General features: G+C 34.8%; 2 protein-coding genes across 2 annotated transcripts in view; one reads left to right on the top strand and one right to left on the bottom strand.

The window, feature by feature from the left end:
* LOC137397418 (uncharacterized) overlaps positions 1–2,133 on the bottom strand; it is a 29,011-nt gene extending 26,878 nt beyond the window's left edge. The window contains exon 1 of the mRNA XM_068083707.1: positions 951–2,133. Within this exon, the coding sequence (XP_067939808.1) occupies positions 951–2,133 (1,183 nt within the window). The remainder of the gene's footprint in view (positions 1–950) is intronic.
* Positions 2,134–5,171: 3,038 nt separating this feature from the next.
* The window catches only part of LOC137396385 (phosphofurin acidic cluster sorting protein 2-like), a 30,544-nt gene continuing 20,181 nt past the window's right edge, over positions 5,172–15,534 (top strand). The window contains exons 1-5 of the mRNA XM_068082640.1: positions 5,172–5,394; positions 9,106–9,196; positions 9,413–9,499; positions 11,224–11,349; positions 12,321–12,465. Coding sequence (XP_067938741.1) covers positions 5,276–5,394; positions 9,106–9,196; positions 9,413–9,499; positions 11,224–11,349; positions 12,321–12,465 — 568 coding nt within the window. The 5' untranslated portion in view covers positions 5,172–5,275. The remainder of the gene's footprint in view (positions 5,395–9,105; positions 9,197–9,412; positions 9,500–11,223; positions 11,350–12,320; positions 12,466–15,534) is intronic.

Below are 15,534 nucleotides of genomic sequence, written 5' to 3' on the forward strand. Positions count from 1 at the left end.
CAGCGTGGGACTGGCTTCACACTCACCAGCATTACACTCGTCAATATACCTAGATGAATGCCCAGGTAATAATAAGTTTTTGCACAAAATCTTTATTTTTAATTGGCTAAATTTCTTTAACCAATAAATTTGAGTAACATAAACTAAAAACTTTACTAGGCAACCATTATCTTCTAACGTGCTAGATGAAGCATGAAGCAACTGTATTAAAGATTGGCAGGTGTGTAAGTATGTTCATAATTATTCATCGCTGCAGCCAATTGGACACATTCCCGGGTGGTTTAACACACCTGTCTACATACCTGGAGTTTCCATTTGGCACAAACTAGATTTTTTGATCTTAGATTTTAATCGTCATAATTGGACACACGAATGACCAACAGACAAACACTGAGATTTATATATATATTTATATATATATCAGTATATATATTTATATATATATAAGTATATATATTTATATATATAAGTATATATATAAGTATGTATATAAGTATATATATTTCTATATATAAGTATATATATATTTATATAAGTATATATATAAGTATATATACATATAAATATACTTATATATATACTTATATATACATATAAATATACTTATATATATATAGGCTATATACTTATATATATATAAATATATATATTTAGATAAAAGCTGTGTCTAAACATCTAAAATCACGCCAAGAGCTTTAGGAAAATAATTGTGCAGTACGTGAAGCAAACAAGCATAATAACATTCTCAGCCAAGCACGCTACTACTGCATCACTCAACCACCTTTCCAAATCAAAGAATAATTATGCACATACTTATTATGCATGACAGTCTCTCATGGCACACGGAACTGTCAGTGTACTAGTGTAGATAAAAAAAAAATAGGAGCATCTCTAAATCTATACAAGCTATAGTATGAATGTTACAAAGATTGCTAAATGCTGTTACCCACCTGGCCTAGATACATGGCTGCTCTTCTTGACAGGCTGGCTTGCAGCAACACGCACAGATGACTTGTCTTTGGTAATGCTGTTGTTGTGAGAACCAGAGATTTTTAGTTCCTTGTGGCTATCTCCTGCGCTTACCGCTCCTAGATTCTTCTTTACAACGATGTTCATGCGTTTGCCATCAAAGGATTGAGCAAGAGGTTTTGCTGTAGTTGCATGAGCAGAGGTCTGCCCACTCGGAAGAGGCTGGGCAAAACTTCCAAAGTCTCCAAAATCGTCCTCTTGCGTAGTACTAGAAACAGCACTTCCGGGATTCTGTGTGACACTTGCTATGGTAGTTGTCGTTGCCAATCTTACTGGAGCTGCTCCCTCTTTTGTTTCTGTTTCAGCAAAACTACCAAACTCGCCAAAATCATTTTCACGATGATTAGATTGGATGTCAAAGGAAGCAAATCCTTGAAATTCATCTGTCGACGCAGATGATGACGATACAGGGGCAACAAATAGGCTTGGTGCAGATGAAGCTGGTGCGAATGCACCAGGTATGGCAGCTGAAGCAGGTGCTTGCGCATTTGGTACAAAGGAAGCCTGGACAGATGATTGAAATACCGGATGATTAGAAGCGGATGAAGTTGCTAATGTTGGCACCGTTGCTGTGTTGCCCACCGAAGAATCTATCAACCCCCAGGATTGTGTCACAGGTACATTAGTAGTAACACTATGCGAAAAATCACCGAACTCATCATCAGCTATTATCCGTGGTTGTGTACTAAGTCTATGGCCGGTCAAATTCTGTTGCTGATGCCAGAGAGACTGTGTCTGCAAGCTAGGGGTCTCATTTTGATTGGATGGAAAGTGAGGCTGAGAAAACATTTGATTTGCCAATACATGTGATTGTCCATGTACAGTATTGGCAAAGCTACTTGTTTGCCCTTCCATCTGGTTGTACATGACACCGAGATTTCCTGGTGGCATCTGAGAAGACATCTGACCTTGAACTAGCATTTGATTGGTAAATAAATTACCGTGCATGGGAAGCGTGGAGCCAGGATGTTGTGCTGGAATCCAGGAAGACTGTCCTTGCACAGGATATTGTGTTGGTTGAAATGTTTGTGACATGTGATTAGAGGACGGGTGGCTAGGCATTGGAGAACTCATTGAATAGCCAGGCATTGCATAGGAAGCCATGAAGTTATTTTGTTGTTGTGGCTCTGGCACCTCTAATAAGGAGATAATATAAATATATAATATAATAAAATAATATATGAAATAATATAAGCAAGAATGACATGTGAAGTGAAGAATACCATTAAAATTAATAAGCGAAAAAATAAGCAAATAAAGTTACACCAAATTGTTTGCAAAAAAAAAGCTCGCCAGTTTATCTTATATACAGTTGAGTCTCTATTTATGAACTTGGGGGTCTACTTATGAACTTGAGTCTCTACTTATAAACTTGAGGGTCTACTTATGAACTTGAGTCGCTACTTATAAACTAGAGGGTCTACTTATGAACTTGAGTCTCTTCTTATGAATTTGAGTCTTTACTTATGAACTTGAGTCATCCCTGAAGCTGCTTAACAAGTAGGAAATTTTTCAAATAGAAAACCATTTTATCATGAAAATACCGTAATTCGTTGCAAGTTCTCAACAAAAATCGTATATTAGAACTATATTACTATATAATTAAACATAAAAAGTACACATAAAAAGGAGAAAAAATAGGTAATTAACAAATAAAAATTATTAATGAAGTTTGTCAGTTTGCCTTTGATGTTGGCCGTCTAGACGAGGTTAAGCAAAGATCGTGGGGTGTGGGAAGACGGCGATCGAAGGAGGTCGGTGTAGCATTGTTATCTTGGTTTGGTTTGCTCAGAATACATATTTTAAAAATGCAAGTCAAAGATTTATTGACATCCGCACGAACTGAAAAACTAACATCATACAGAAAACATGAATTTAAATCGCTAGAAATCAAAGTTGTTCTACTCTGTATGAGATACATGATAACTCCAAATTATCAAACAATTGGAAGGCGTGGCCAATAGTTTACGGCTGAGAGAAAACGTAATACCCAAAAATGAATCCCAAACTAAATTCAAAACATACAATTGATTCAGAATAAAAACACAAGACAAATTGAAATTTCTCTCTTTTTTTGCTTTTTCAAACAAATGAAGCAAGCGGACTAAAATATGATAAGCCTTTTTGATCTTTCATATCTAGAAGCACCTTTAGTAAGTCGAAACGATATTTTTAATGAAACGGACTGTCATAACTTGACCTTTTGTCGTCATATCTTTTAAGAGGTTCGAAATGCTGTTATGTCATTAACTCGTTTGTGCAAGCAACTTGTAATGCATGATTTTCAGTGTTGAGCAACCCAATTCATTATCGGTCGTAGTAAAAACAACTCAAGGTTATATATAATTAAATGGTCTATGTTAGAGCAAAAGAGTGAACAGCTAAGTTCAAAAGTTTGCCACACCACCAGGTCAAGGTCAAAGATGGCAGCCTTGCTATAAGATTAAAACTAATAATGGTACAGTGAGATAGATGATCTAAATATCATTAACATATTTCACTTTTTTTTAATGTTCTATATTTACAGTGTTAACATGGTGCTAACACCATATTAACATAGTGTTAACACTGCAATAACACTATGTTAATCTCTGAGCTACAGTAAATATGTCAGATTACCAGAAGGTTTCTTTGCAGTCACTTTAAATGAGTCGATTTGTGAAAAAGAATCATCTTCTTTGCTTCGGATTACAAATTCTGACTTTCGAAAAGACGACCTCCTTTTGCCCGTAGGAAGATTGTCGGTAGATGGTCTGTTGGAGCTCATGATGCAGTCAAGCCAGACCACCCACCTGCCAAAATAACATTGGCGAGCCTGATGTACATGTAAAGATTGCCTAAAATCTATAGTACCAACCTTACATGTAAACCTTTTATGTAAGTAAAACTCCCAAAAACATAATTCTAGCTGGCTGCGGGGCAAGTTAAATGACTATTTATGGCAATAAATGGTAATAAACAGTAAGACCTTTCGCATAGTGTTGTGATAGTACTGTTCTGAGGCCAAAACCTTTTTGATTGAACTTCTAGAGTAAAACTTGCTTCAAGAAACCAGTATGAAAAATGGTTTGTAGATGTATTTAACATATCTGTGTAATATATATGTAGTAATAGAATATATATCGCAGTCAGCAATGTTTTTACCAATTTTCAGATTGACACATGAAACAACTGTTTTACTTTAGGCTCTCCAACTGGTTTTTTAGACAAAATGAAATAATTTCTGCATCTTTAACAGCGCTACTTCAATCAGCAGATATCGAATTTGCAACTATGTAAATTGATAAAACACTAGCTAAAACAATACAATTCACTGACACTAACTGAAAACTAAAACAAAAGGTTTGACCACTGTAAAATAATCCAACAGAAGCAATACATTTAGCTAAAACTGACACAGATCTCCTTTTGCTGTTAAAACTGAAATAATTCAACTGGGACAAAATTAACAGATTTGGCACTAAACTACTTTTACTTTGCTTCTGCAAATTTAAAACAGTGTCCGTTGATTGACATAAATACAATTTTTGTGCACATTTCAGCGTGCTGCTGCTAAGTTCTTCAAGGCAAAAAAGTAGTGACTAATAGGAAGTTGCAATACTCCAACAATTTGCTTAACTAAAATAGGTACCTAAAACAAATTTACAAAGATTTCAAGCTAGTGCAGTTCATATGCCTAAAGTAGTACCATTATTATGTGTATGGCTCACAAATCCTGTAGTTTTAATGTACAAACTGTAAGAATCTATTCATACTACTTCGCAGCTTTTTTTCATCTTTTTCATACAGAATGAGGCATGTATTAGCATTTTTAGGCTAGTAAAACTGATTAAAAAATTACCAAAAGTTTGTTTAATTAACTTTAAAGCTTTTTCTTGTCTGATATTGATTCTGAGAGCCTTTATTTTGTCTTGACATAAAGTATTTGAGATTCTCGTCACAGAAACACCTACCAAAACACAAAGCGGAAAAGGATACGCGCTATCTGTGAACTTTACCTGGTTTAGAACTGCAAGTTTCAAAACATTGATGCGGAAAAATTGCAAACGTAACAAAATTATATTATTGGCGAGTCCACTTACTCTCATAATTAATACTGACGCTTCGGAGTCGCTCAACCTACGACTGATAATAATGTAACTGTTATAGAGGAGGATAGTTTTCGCTGTAGTTTTAGAGATGTGAAAGTGTTTGCGAGATTGCATTAATTTAACAACGACCATTATTTTGCAACGCTATTAAAAAGATGACTGATACCCTTCACGTTGCGAGTAAGAACTCATCTGTGGGTGCTCATAAAATAGTTTCGATGAAGCTGTTTGCTTCCTGGGAAATTGATAAAACGTCATCTAGTTGCATTCCGCGGTAAGTTCAATCATTAGCGGGTCTGGTGATTATACACAACATGCTTATTTTACAATATAAGAAGACTTATTATTCGTTAAATGTTGTTATGAGTGTTTAGGGAGAAATTATGTATGCCTATGCATAATTAATTCGAACCCTCGCACAACATCAGTGTTGAATTTTTTATGTCATCGTATTATATTTTGGCTATGTTCAGTTTGTGCACTTTTGCTTAGCTTGTGGGAACTACATGTAAGTTGATTATTACTGGTTCAGGTACTAGTGAAAGTGTTAAGCTAGTATAAGCAATACTGATGTTTACCAGTAAAAATACTTCTGTATTATGTGTGTCAAACAATTAAAATACACAGCTAACAAAATTAAAAACATTAATATTGATGACAAAAAGTTGTAATTGCCAATGACCCTTACACCCTCATTCGAATGGTCATCCATGTTCTTTGCTCAGTTCTCTATTTCTGTGAGTTTGGACTGCCAAACAATAGTCATGACAGTCTTTAGATATAGAAGCTCAGCAGTTAGGATAGTTAAGAAAAAGAGGCTCAGCCGATGATGCAGAAACAGGCTCCATAGGTAGAAAAAAAGGCTCGGCAGACTCACGGGAAAGAGAGCCTCAGCAGGCCCTCGGGAAAGAGTGCCGCAGGCAGGGAAATGAGGCTGAATCATTGGAACTGTTCCCTTTTATAGATGTCTTTGTTAGCAATGAATGTGAGAATGTGTTTATGCAATCTGGTGCTGTTGTGTTGTAGAGGGTTGGTATTTGACAGGACAGTATTTCAATACATCACAGGCTATTCATCAGGTTGCATCATGACTATTCCCAGGTGTTTTGGTTGTGTCTGGTAGAGGTCTAATTTTTTAGTGGTTTTCTGGCAGGGTGATTAACTCATCTTCTGTAATGGATTCGTTCCACCATACAATTTCTAATTCGCTTGTTGTTACTTTTCCAATTACTGGATCTTTTGAACTTTTTGGCATCATGTTGTTAGTGCGTATTGAGTGTGTTTTTTGTAGTCTGGATTCACTTCCTGTTTGTATCTTCTTTCAGTGACTTTTCCATATAACAATTTCAAGTCATGTTTGAAGATTCGAAAAGAAAGCCTTAATCTTAGCTAGCATATCTGTTAAACTTACAATGCTATTTATATTTAAAATGATGGTGCTTGGGAGATGCAAACCCTGCAGATGCAAACCATTATAACAATTATAAAGTATCGAGTATTGATTGAGCAGGAGCTATGTTAGTCACTGCACTTCCTCGAAGTGATAACGAATTGAGTACAGTCTGCGCTGATTGTATAAGTAAACTCATACATGAATTGCAAGGCAACAATACCTCTGAAATTGATAAGCTAAAAAAGTGTGTTCTTCTGATTGACTGTCTCGTCATTCCAATACCTACTATACTTAGTCTAGGGGTCTGTAAATGATGGAGTGCTTTCTCCACCAGTGAAAAAAGCTAATTTTACCAGAAAAAAAGACCTAAAGATGTGCCTTCAAAATACTGACTGATGACAGTGACAAGCATACTATGCAAAATGTTTGAGCCCATAGTTTTACATTATTTGAATGAAATTCTGCACAAGGTACTCTATGATTGCCAACACCAACTATGTGCTCCTTTTCGTAATTTTGTGGAAGATTGCTTTTTATTGCACATGATTGTGTTAGACTTTTGGAAAGTCTTTGAAAAACTGCTTCGTAGCCTATTGATACAAATAATTTGCAGTGTTCAGGATATGGATTTATCATCGTTAATTGATTAAAGGTTTTTAACAATGATGTTTGATAGAGAACTGTTGTATAAAGAGCTTTGTCATCAGATGTTCCTGTGTCTTCTGGAGTTGCACAAGGTTTGATCCTTGTCATAACATCATTTCTGATATATTGTTAGTGATCATTTATAAGCAGTAACATGGAAGGTCACCTGTATGCTGATGATGCTTTCCTCTTTTCTGAAGTAGACCGAAAGGAAGATGAAAGACAATTTCAACTGGAGATTGTCGCTCTACATAAATTGTTGAATAGAACAGGAATGTCCTTAACAGATAAATGTTGTTTTCAATATGCTTCTAATTCCAGTTTTGAACTACTCCTTGGGCGACAGTTTTTTAGATAACTAGCTATATATAACTGGGAATGGACATGTATTATCTTGTAAAATTCGATAAAGCTACTGCTACAAAGGCTCTAGAATAGGATGCATCAATTATTATATATATGGTAAGCCCTTAAAAACTAGCTCCTTGCTTATACGAGTTCCAGTAGGCCAATATTTGAATATGGTGACATTACCTAAGAAAAAATAAAACATGAACAGATAAAAAACACTGATGTACAGATTTACTGCGGTACCGCTACACAGATTTGGTATTCAAATGACTTGTTTAGTTCAGACTTGTTTAAATTTTCAGTGACTTAGAAATAGGTTCTGACTCGAAGACTAATCGGTATGAAAACTCACGGTTGAGCTAAAAGCGCATTTGGAGGTGAGCTGACACGCAGATTCAAACTAACAAATACCACCGCATTCAAGGATTGTCAGTGTTCGGTCCATAACATTGAAGTAAATGCTTCTGAGACATGCTGGTTCATATTACAATACAGAAGGAAAAATTACTAACAAAGTTGTTACTATACTCCCAATAACTTCAAAGGTTACCAAGTAATATTATAATTGAATAATGCTCTAACTTCATTTGTTTTGTAAACATTTATGTACCGGGTGCAACAGAAAAGATTGTTGCTTATACAGCTGACCGGTAAATGATTCAGCACTGATGAATCAATGATGCACAAATAATTGAATCAACTAGAACTACAATATATATTTCAGATATGGGAATGATAAAATTCATGACTATTAAAAGAATGCAAGTCTAAATCCAATGTGTGCCAATATAACAAGATCATCAAAAGTTTAAAAGTACTATTGCGAAACATGAAAAAATGTTTTTACCTACAACACAATCCCAACCTAGTGCTTCGATTTTTGCCCTTCTCCTCGGCCTATTCTTAAGTCAAAATAGCCTATTTTACTGTAGCTTTGCCAGAAAAACCTTTGTGATTTTCTGGCTGCTAGACTCACCATTCAGGATTTACCTCCAAGTCTCAGCAACAGCTATTCTTTATTCCTTTATTCTTTATTCCTAATTTTGGCCCTTTTCAAGGCCACCAATTCTATTTCAAGAGTCGCGTTCTTCAGTACTATTTGTATAAACTTGGGGTCGTATGTCCGACTAACCTCATTTTGTATTGCAGTGTTTTTATGTTGTCACACAAAAATTAAGATCAACCGTAATTTTTACAATTTGTGATTTTAAATGTGTCAGTTGTCTCTCACAACTAAAATATACCAAGAAACCTTTTTTGAGTTTGCAAAATTCTGCTTGTAGGCAACTCAATTGAATAGAAAAAGTTTGCTCCGACTGAGCTTGTTTTTGTCTTGTTTAAAATTGGCCCAAGGGTAAGGCATCTGGTAAACGCTACTACGATGTTTGCCACAAAGATTTCTGAGTTATATTCAACAGAAAAGAACTGTAAGACTTGTTTGAGTTTGCTAAAGGATCTCCAATTCTAATTCAAGTGCGGAAAACTGCTAAAACATTAGAACCATTAAAGTGTGCTGAAATATCTTAAATGATAAAAGTGGAGGAACTTTGAGGTTTTAAGCTGAGTTGAAAAATTTATAAGTGGTTGCTTTCACAGGTTGTGCATGTTCAGTGCCACCGGACTGCAGATTTTTCCATCATTGGTCGATGAAGATGTGCGGAATGTGGTGTTGGCTGTACAAATGGCAGTGAGTATAACTTGTTATATGGTAGATATGTTCCATGCTGTTTGTTTTGATTTTGAAGCTGTACTTTAAGTATCCCTTGTCATAGCTTTAATGCTAGTTTTAATATCGTTTTAATATAGTTCTTAGTATTACCACTACTTGTGTTGTCTATGATATCTCTAATACTAGTGTCTTTTACAATCATGGCTTCACTAGTGATCCATATTCTTTGTGCAGGGTTCGAAGAGAGTACTAAGGTCTGGAGAAATTCCTCTCAACCCTGATACTCAGGAAACTTGTCTTGACATTTCATTTTCCTTGCAGGTAAATGAGACCTTATATTTGCAGGCTAATCATATAGTTTTTCTCTATATTAGTCATATGGGTTGGAGAGAAATCCAGGCCTATGACAACAAAAAGTTTTTGTAGTTGTCATTAATAAAAAGTAGCGAAACTATTTCTATTTGATTGGCCCAAGGGTAAGGCATCTGGTAAAAGCTACTACGATGTTTGCAACAAAGATTTCTGAGTTATATTCAAAAGAAAAGAACTGTATGACTTATTGTCTGAGTTTGCTAAAGGATCTCCAGTTCTAATTCAAGTGCGGAAAACTGCTAAGACATTAGAACCAATAAAGTGTGCTGAAATATCTTAAATGATAAAAATAGAGGAACTTTGAGGTTTTAAGCTGATACCACAGTCTCGTAATACCACAGGTGTTACAGATGTGGCGTTGTACACATTTTTGGTGCAGACTCTATTTTCTGAACTGTATCACTTTTGCTTAGTTTTACATCACCTTAACTTGACTAATGTATGGAATTGAAGTAAACCATTGGTCTTTACAAACCTCTCAATGTAAACTTTATGGTGCATTGTTTTACTAGCTAGAATAATTTTTCAACTTGTTCATGCTCATTTTCTAAAATAAACATTGTTTAATTTTTTTAATTCTATAATTGCTTAAAATAACTATTGTGATGACTACTTCATTTCTAGTAAAGTTAAAAAATAGCATTTATCTCAATTTCAAAATTCAAAAAAGAATATTGATATGAGCTAGTGTATGAACTGTTGGAAGACGTGATATCTTCAATATTCTTATGAGCTAACGAACTTAGTGTTACATTGTATTGTTATTGTTGATATATTAGTGAAACTTAACCCCACTCTAAGTACAAATATGCGACTAAAACAGAACTGAAAGTTTCCTTTTCAGTCGATATAGAATTTTCCTTATTTAATTGTAACTAAAGACCAGAGTCCATATTTCAACTGCAAGTTTCTTACACCCAATTCCTCAATTTAAAGTGTCATTATTATATATATATTATAATATAACATATTGTGTATGTATGTCACATGGTTTTCGTAATTCCTCTTCACATTTCTTGGTTACCTCAGCTCACAACTTATACACTCAGATAATCTATCCTTGGAAGTTGTCAAAGAGATTAACACCTGTAGATGCTTGTCAATGGAAAAAATAAATAGCAGTTAAGTCTTCAAAATTTTTGGAACTGTTGAGGCTTTCTACTATTTCAATTAACTTTTGTCTAGATATGTTATGTGCTATTCATTACTCCATATCTGCAATGTGCTATTTTAATGGATTGTGCATAATTCCACACGAAACCAGCCTTCTCTGCTGAAGATCTACACTGCTCATCAGAATAGGCATCAGAAAATTGATATCCTTCTAGCTTTAGAGGGACCAGCTAAAGACCAGAGGGTTGTAGGCTTTAGGATGTTTTTAGAAACTACATAGCAGAATTTGCTGCTACTAAATGCTGTTTTTCAAGTATCAAATTTATCAAAGCGGTAACCAAATTGCACTAGTGACATCTGCTTTTTGTTTAGTGGAAGTTTTTTTAATAGAGAATATAATTGATGCAATAGGGCTGAGATTTAGCCATCACTTGTTTGATACTGAGCTCTCCACTCAACATTACAGAACCTATGAGCAATCTCTCCTACCTTTATAATCATGTTCTATTGGTGTAGACTCTACATTGTAGAGCTAGACTCTCTATCCACTTCCATTGTAGTACGCACACTTCCTCAAGAGAGATGATAACAACCTAAGTGTTGCCCTACAAAGGAAAAAGAAGTACAAAAACAGACCATTTCTGGGCTACAAGACACTGGCTGGTGGGACTATTAATCTTTCACAGGTAATACTTGCCTGTCTTAAGGTTGTAACATGTAGGTTTGCTTTCATCATTTTTATTTCAATAACTTTTGTCAGATGACAAAATTTATTATATAATTGTGTTTTACTCTGATCAACTGGATGAGTTTGATGTATTGAACATCTTCCGTAGGTGGTGTTAGTTTTTAATGGTTTATACCATTAAAACTAGTTGTGAAGCAGTCACAACCAACAACACATTTCATCCTTTAATTTTAACTTGATATTAAATATGAATCATTACAAATAAAAAGATTTCTATACAACTTTTGGGATCTAGCGTTAAGTTTTATTGTATTATATATTAAGTGCAGAGCATTTTTATGTTACATGTTACCATACTCATGTGTAATAACAAATTGAATTTTTAGCAACCAACAAATTGGGTTATCAACTTGTAGCTAATATTATTTATAGACACGTCAGACTTACAACTTTCTAATTTGAATATTTAGAACCAGCTGCCTTCATGCATTCTGCTCTATCGATGTTGTGTAATGACACAGTTGCAGGCTGAAAATTAAACAAGAGTGAGGTTATTTATTTGGAAGCAGCGTATCTTGGATTTGTTTATAAGGGAAACATTTGTAATGTGATATCAATAACAGGCCCTTATTGCCACCTACTAGTAGCTAGGGGGGCATTATTTGCCGATATGATTATGGAGGAGCCATGGCCTAGTTGCCTAGAGCCCCAGAGCCGTGAACAAGAGTTTGGGCTTCAATTTTTAGTCGTTTTTGAAAGGGCATCCTGTATTGAATTGTTCTCTCCCTAATCAACAAAATGCGTATGTCTTTCCTCTGTCTGGTATTCACCTAGTTGGTGAAACAAACCCTACTTCAGTCGCATAAACCAATTTTAGTGTTGAATTGTACATAGACGAGTCCGTTTTTATTATGTGCTGCTTGTTTAGGGTTGTTTTTTACTTGTCATTGTGTGTCACCTGCTGTTTAGGTATTGCAGCGCCCCAAGGATTTGAACCTTGACCTTTGCAGTACTCTGAGCAAAGAAAAGGAAAAGACTGTGGCTGTAGTTACCCTCCAGAATATCACTTCTAAACCTATTAGCTATGATGATGGAAAAACTGTGATGGGGTTTGGTGAGTGATCCTAAGACCTGTTGTAGTTGATAGAGACAGACACACAGACAGACAAAATTTCAGGAAGTGAAAATTACTACATTGCCTTTGCACCTCAGTGTAAATGTCCTTTTGCTGTGTAGCTGTTATATGGTAAGCATGTCTGTCTTTACTTCATCTCACGACAAAAAGGAACAATTTTGAATCTTAGCCAAATGAACAATAGCGATCAAAAAAGCGTATCTCTGTTTTGCATCAAATAATATTTACCTGTACATTTTTTAGGGCAGCTTGGCTTGAAAACAGGTCGTTTAGTTAGCTTTAGATTATGTAATAATTACGATTATTTTTAATTGCACCCAAACCTTGACATAAGAAGCTAATCAGCAATATTTTAATCAGGAAGTTAATAACAAAATTTGTTTGGTATGTCAAACTATTCATGTGTTACAACAAGTATTCTTATAGGAATGCATTTTTCTGTTCAAGTTGCAACGAATTCCAAAAAGTAATGATGAATCCTTTAAGGGATTACATATAGCCTTACAAAAATATCTGTAAATATAAAACACAAAGCTCATCTGTCTGTTCGCTCATAGTCATGAAGCTGCAGATACTTAGGTAAAAGCAAACATGGATCTTAAACAAATTTGTTCAGACAAGCTAATTACCAATATTTTGGTTTAGACTAGGGTTCTCTTCAGGGGTTTATTGGCCCATTTTTAGACCCTTATGTTGACCCCTATGATTCCCTATGTGGACCCCTATGACTTATGTTGACCCTTATGTTGACCCTTATGTTGACCCCTAAGGCTCCCTATGTTGACCCCTATGGCTTCCTATGTTGACCCCTATGACTCCCTATGTTGACCCCCATGATTCCCAATGTTGACCCCTATAACTCTCTATATTGACCCCCATGACTCCCTATGTTGACCCCTATGACTTCCTACGTTGACCCCTATGACCCGCCTTATGTACTGTAACCTATAGATACCAGAAAACTCGGGAGTTTTTTCTGTCTTCGTCAATTAATATCTCCGAGATATGCAACGAATGTGCAAGGCCTGCAATGTATAAGTTAGGACTCACGGGTTCCCAACGTTTTTCATTCAATTCCCCCTTTTGCCTTTTCATAAATTTGATTCCCCGCCCCGCACTATTAACTCACATGACTAAAAACAGTTGATACAAATTACAATCCTATTTTATTGTACATATCTAAGCATATAACAACATAGTATAATTTTTTAGACAGCACTTATACAACACACAACAATACAGGACCTTTGACATGGCGATGAATTGGTTTATGACTAGGTTTACTTACTATCCAATCAAAGTCTGGATGGATGTGTTCACAGATATCTGTAGTATATCTAGTAGCTCATTATTAGCAACTAGTGTTATAGATAAACCAAAATTTTAAATGATGAAACCCAAACTCACACCGCACTGCAGGATATAAATTAAAAAGTTATCAAATCAGACACCTCTCTGTTCCCTCTTGTATATTCAAAATTCTCCCTAGGGGCAACTTCTCCCTGTTTGGGAACCTCTGAGTTAGGTGATAGAGTGAGTGGTGGAATTATGTGACTGTTATTTGCTCTAAAATACAGTAGATATGATCTAAATAACTCAGTTTATATAATTCGTATTATTTTTATTATCTATTTTTATTATCTATGTTTTATTTTTTATCATCTCTTTCACATTTATTTGCAAAATTGTACTATTTTGGGGAACTTATACTGGAAATTACTTCACATGTCGAGACAAATATTTGCTTGAAATTTTCATCGTACGTTAAGAAGTTTGTATGTAGATGTGATCATAAGATGAGGTTTGACTGGACAGACAAGCCGAATATTAAACCCACTGCATTTGAATTGATTGAATGCATAAAGTTCAGCATAGCCGTTGTTCAGTTGAATAAGAGGATCGCTCTAACTTCCAATCAATATTTTCCTACTGCTATATTTAGTATTCGTCTTCTCTTTCTCGATGTACAATTTGTTACGTAATAAATGACATGAATGACTTGAATGACTTACATGAATGACTTGGGTGGTTGAATTTAGTTCTAAGCTAAATTTTAATGAGTTGGTTCAAAAGTATTTTCCATGCTACTAGTTTGTTAGGTTGTGAAATATGAAGCGGAAATATTGATATTTGTACAGTATGTTTGGAGAGTTACGTGTACTTTGTAACCTGATATATATAATCCTTTGTTGCAGCGCTTATGCAATTTATTACCTTTTACTTGGCTCGATGAAAACCCCTTAATTACACAACTTGAGTTAAGCGTTATGTATAAATTCGTTTTAAAGCATTTTTAGTTCCACGAAAGGTTTGTTGAAATACAAAGTACAAATATAACAACCAGATCTTTATACATCTCCATAGTCTAGGCATGTCTCACAAAAGCATAATTATGATATGATGGTAGTTTGTAGTCATGATCGATGGGCACACCCATATGTTGTTGTTGCTTGGAAGCAATCAGTTTAGTTGTTTTATTCATCACATTTGTTTACTACTTTCCCGGGTCTCTGTTAATTACTGTTAAAATAATCTGAACTGACTGTGAAATCTTTCCTGTCATTTACTGTCAGAGATAAAAAAGTAATTTATCATTCAAGTGTTATTGTTTGTGAACAAGCGTTATTGTGAATTAAATTTTATGAGGAGTAATGCTGTGAAAGAGTTAAATATATCAGTAGACAATCTTTACTATAATAAGAGCCGTATTTGTTTGTCTAAATCCTTGGTTGAAGGTTGCGAATATATTGTATTGTTTGGGATTCGCATTCGCAAGATTCAACTTAGTTTACTGACAGTTTAACACTTGTACCAATTAAGCACCTTCTGGTACTTACATGTAGAATAAATTTGCAGCTACTTATTCTAGTAATATCACAAAATATATATAATATTATTTCAGAATATATATATAATCTGAAATGATATTACAGATCTTGTGTATATATTTCTAGGTATATTTCTCAAAGTATGTGTATTATGTTGTATGTCTGCATTCCGGCTATAGCTTTTAAAAACTTAGAGTAAAGAATCTGTACCGAAAAAGAT

Source organism: Watersipora subatra, chromosome 5, assembly GCF_963576615.1.
Source record: "Watersipora subatra chromosome 5, tzWatSuba1.1, whole genome shotgun sequence".
In the NCBI taxonomy this organism is placed as follows: domain Eukaryota; kingdom Metazoa; phylum Bryozoa; class Gymnolaemata; order Cheilostomatida; family Watersiporidae; genus Watersipora; species Watersipora subatra.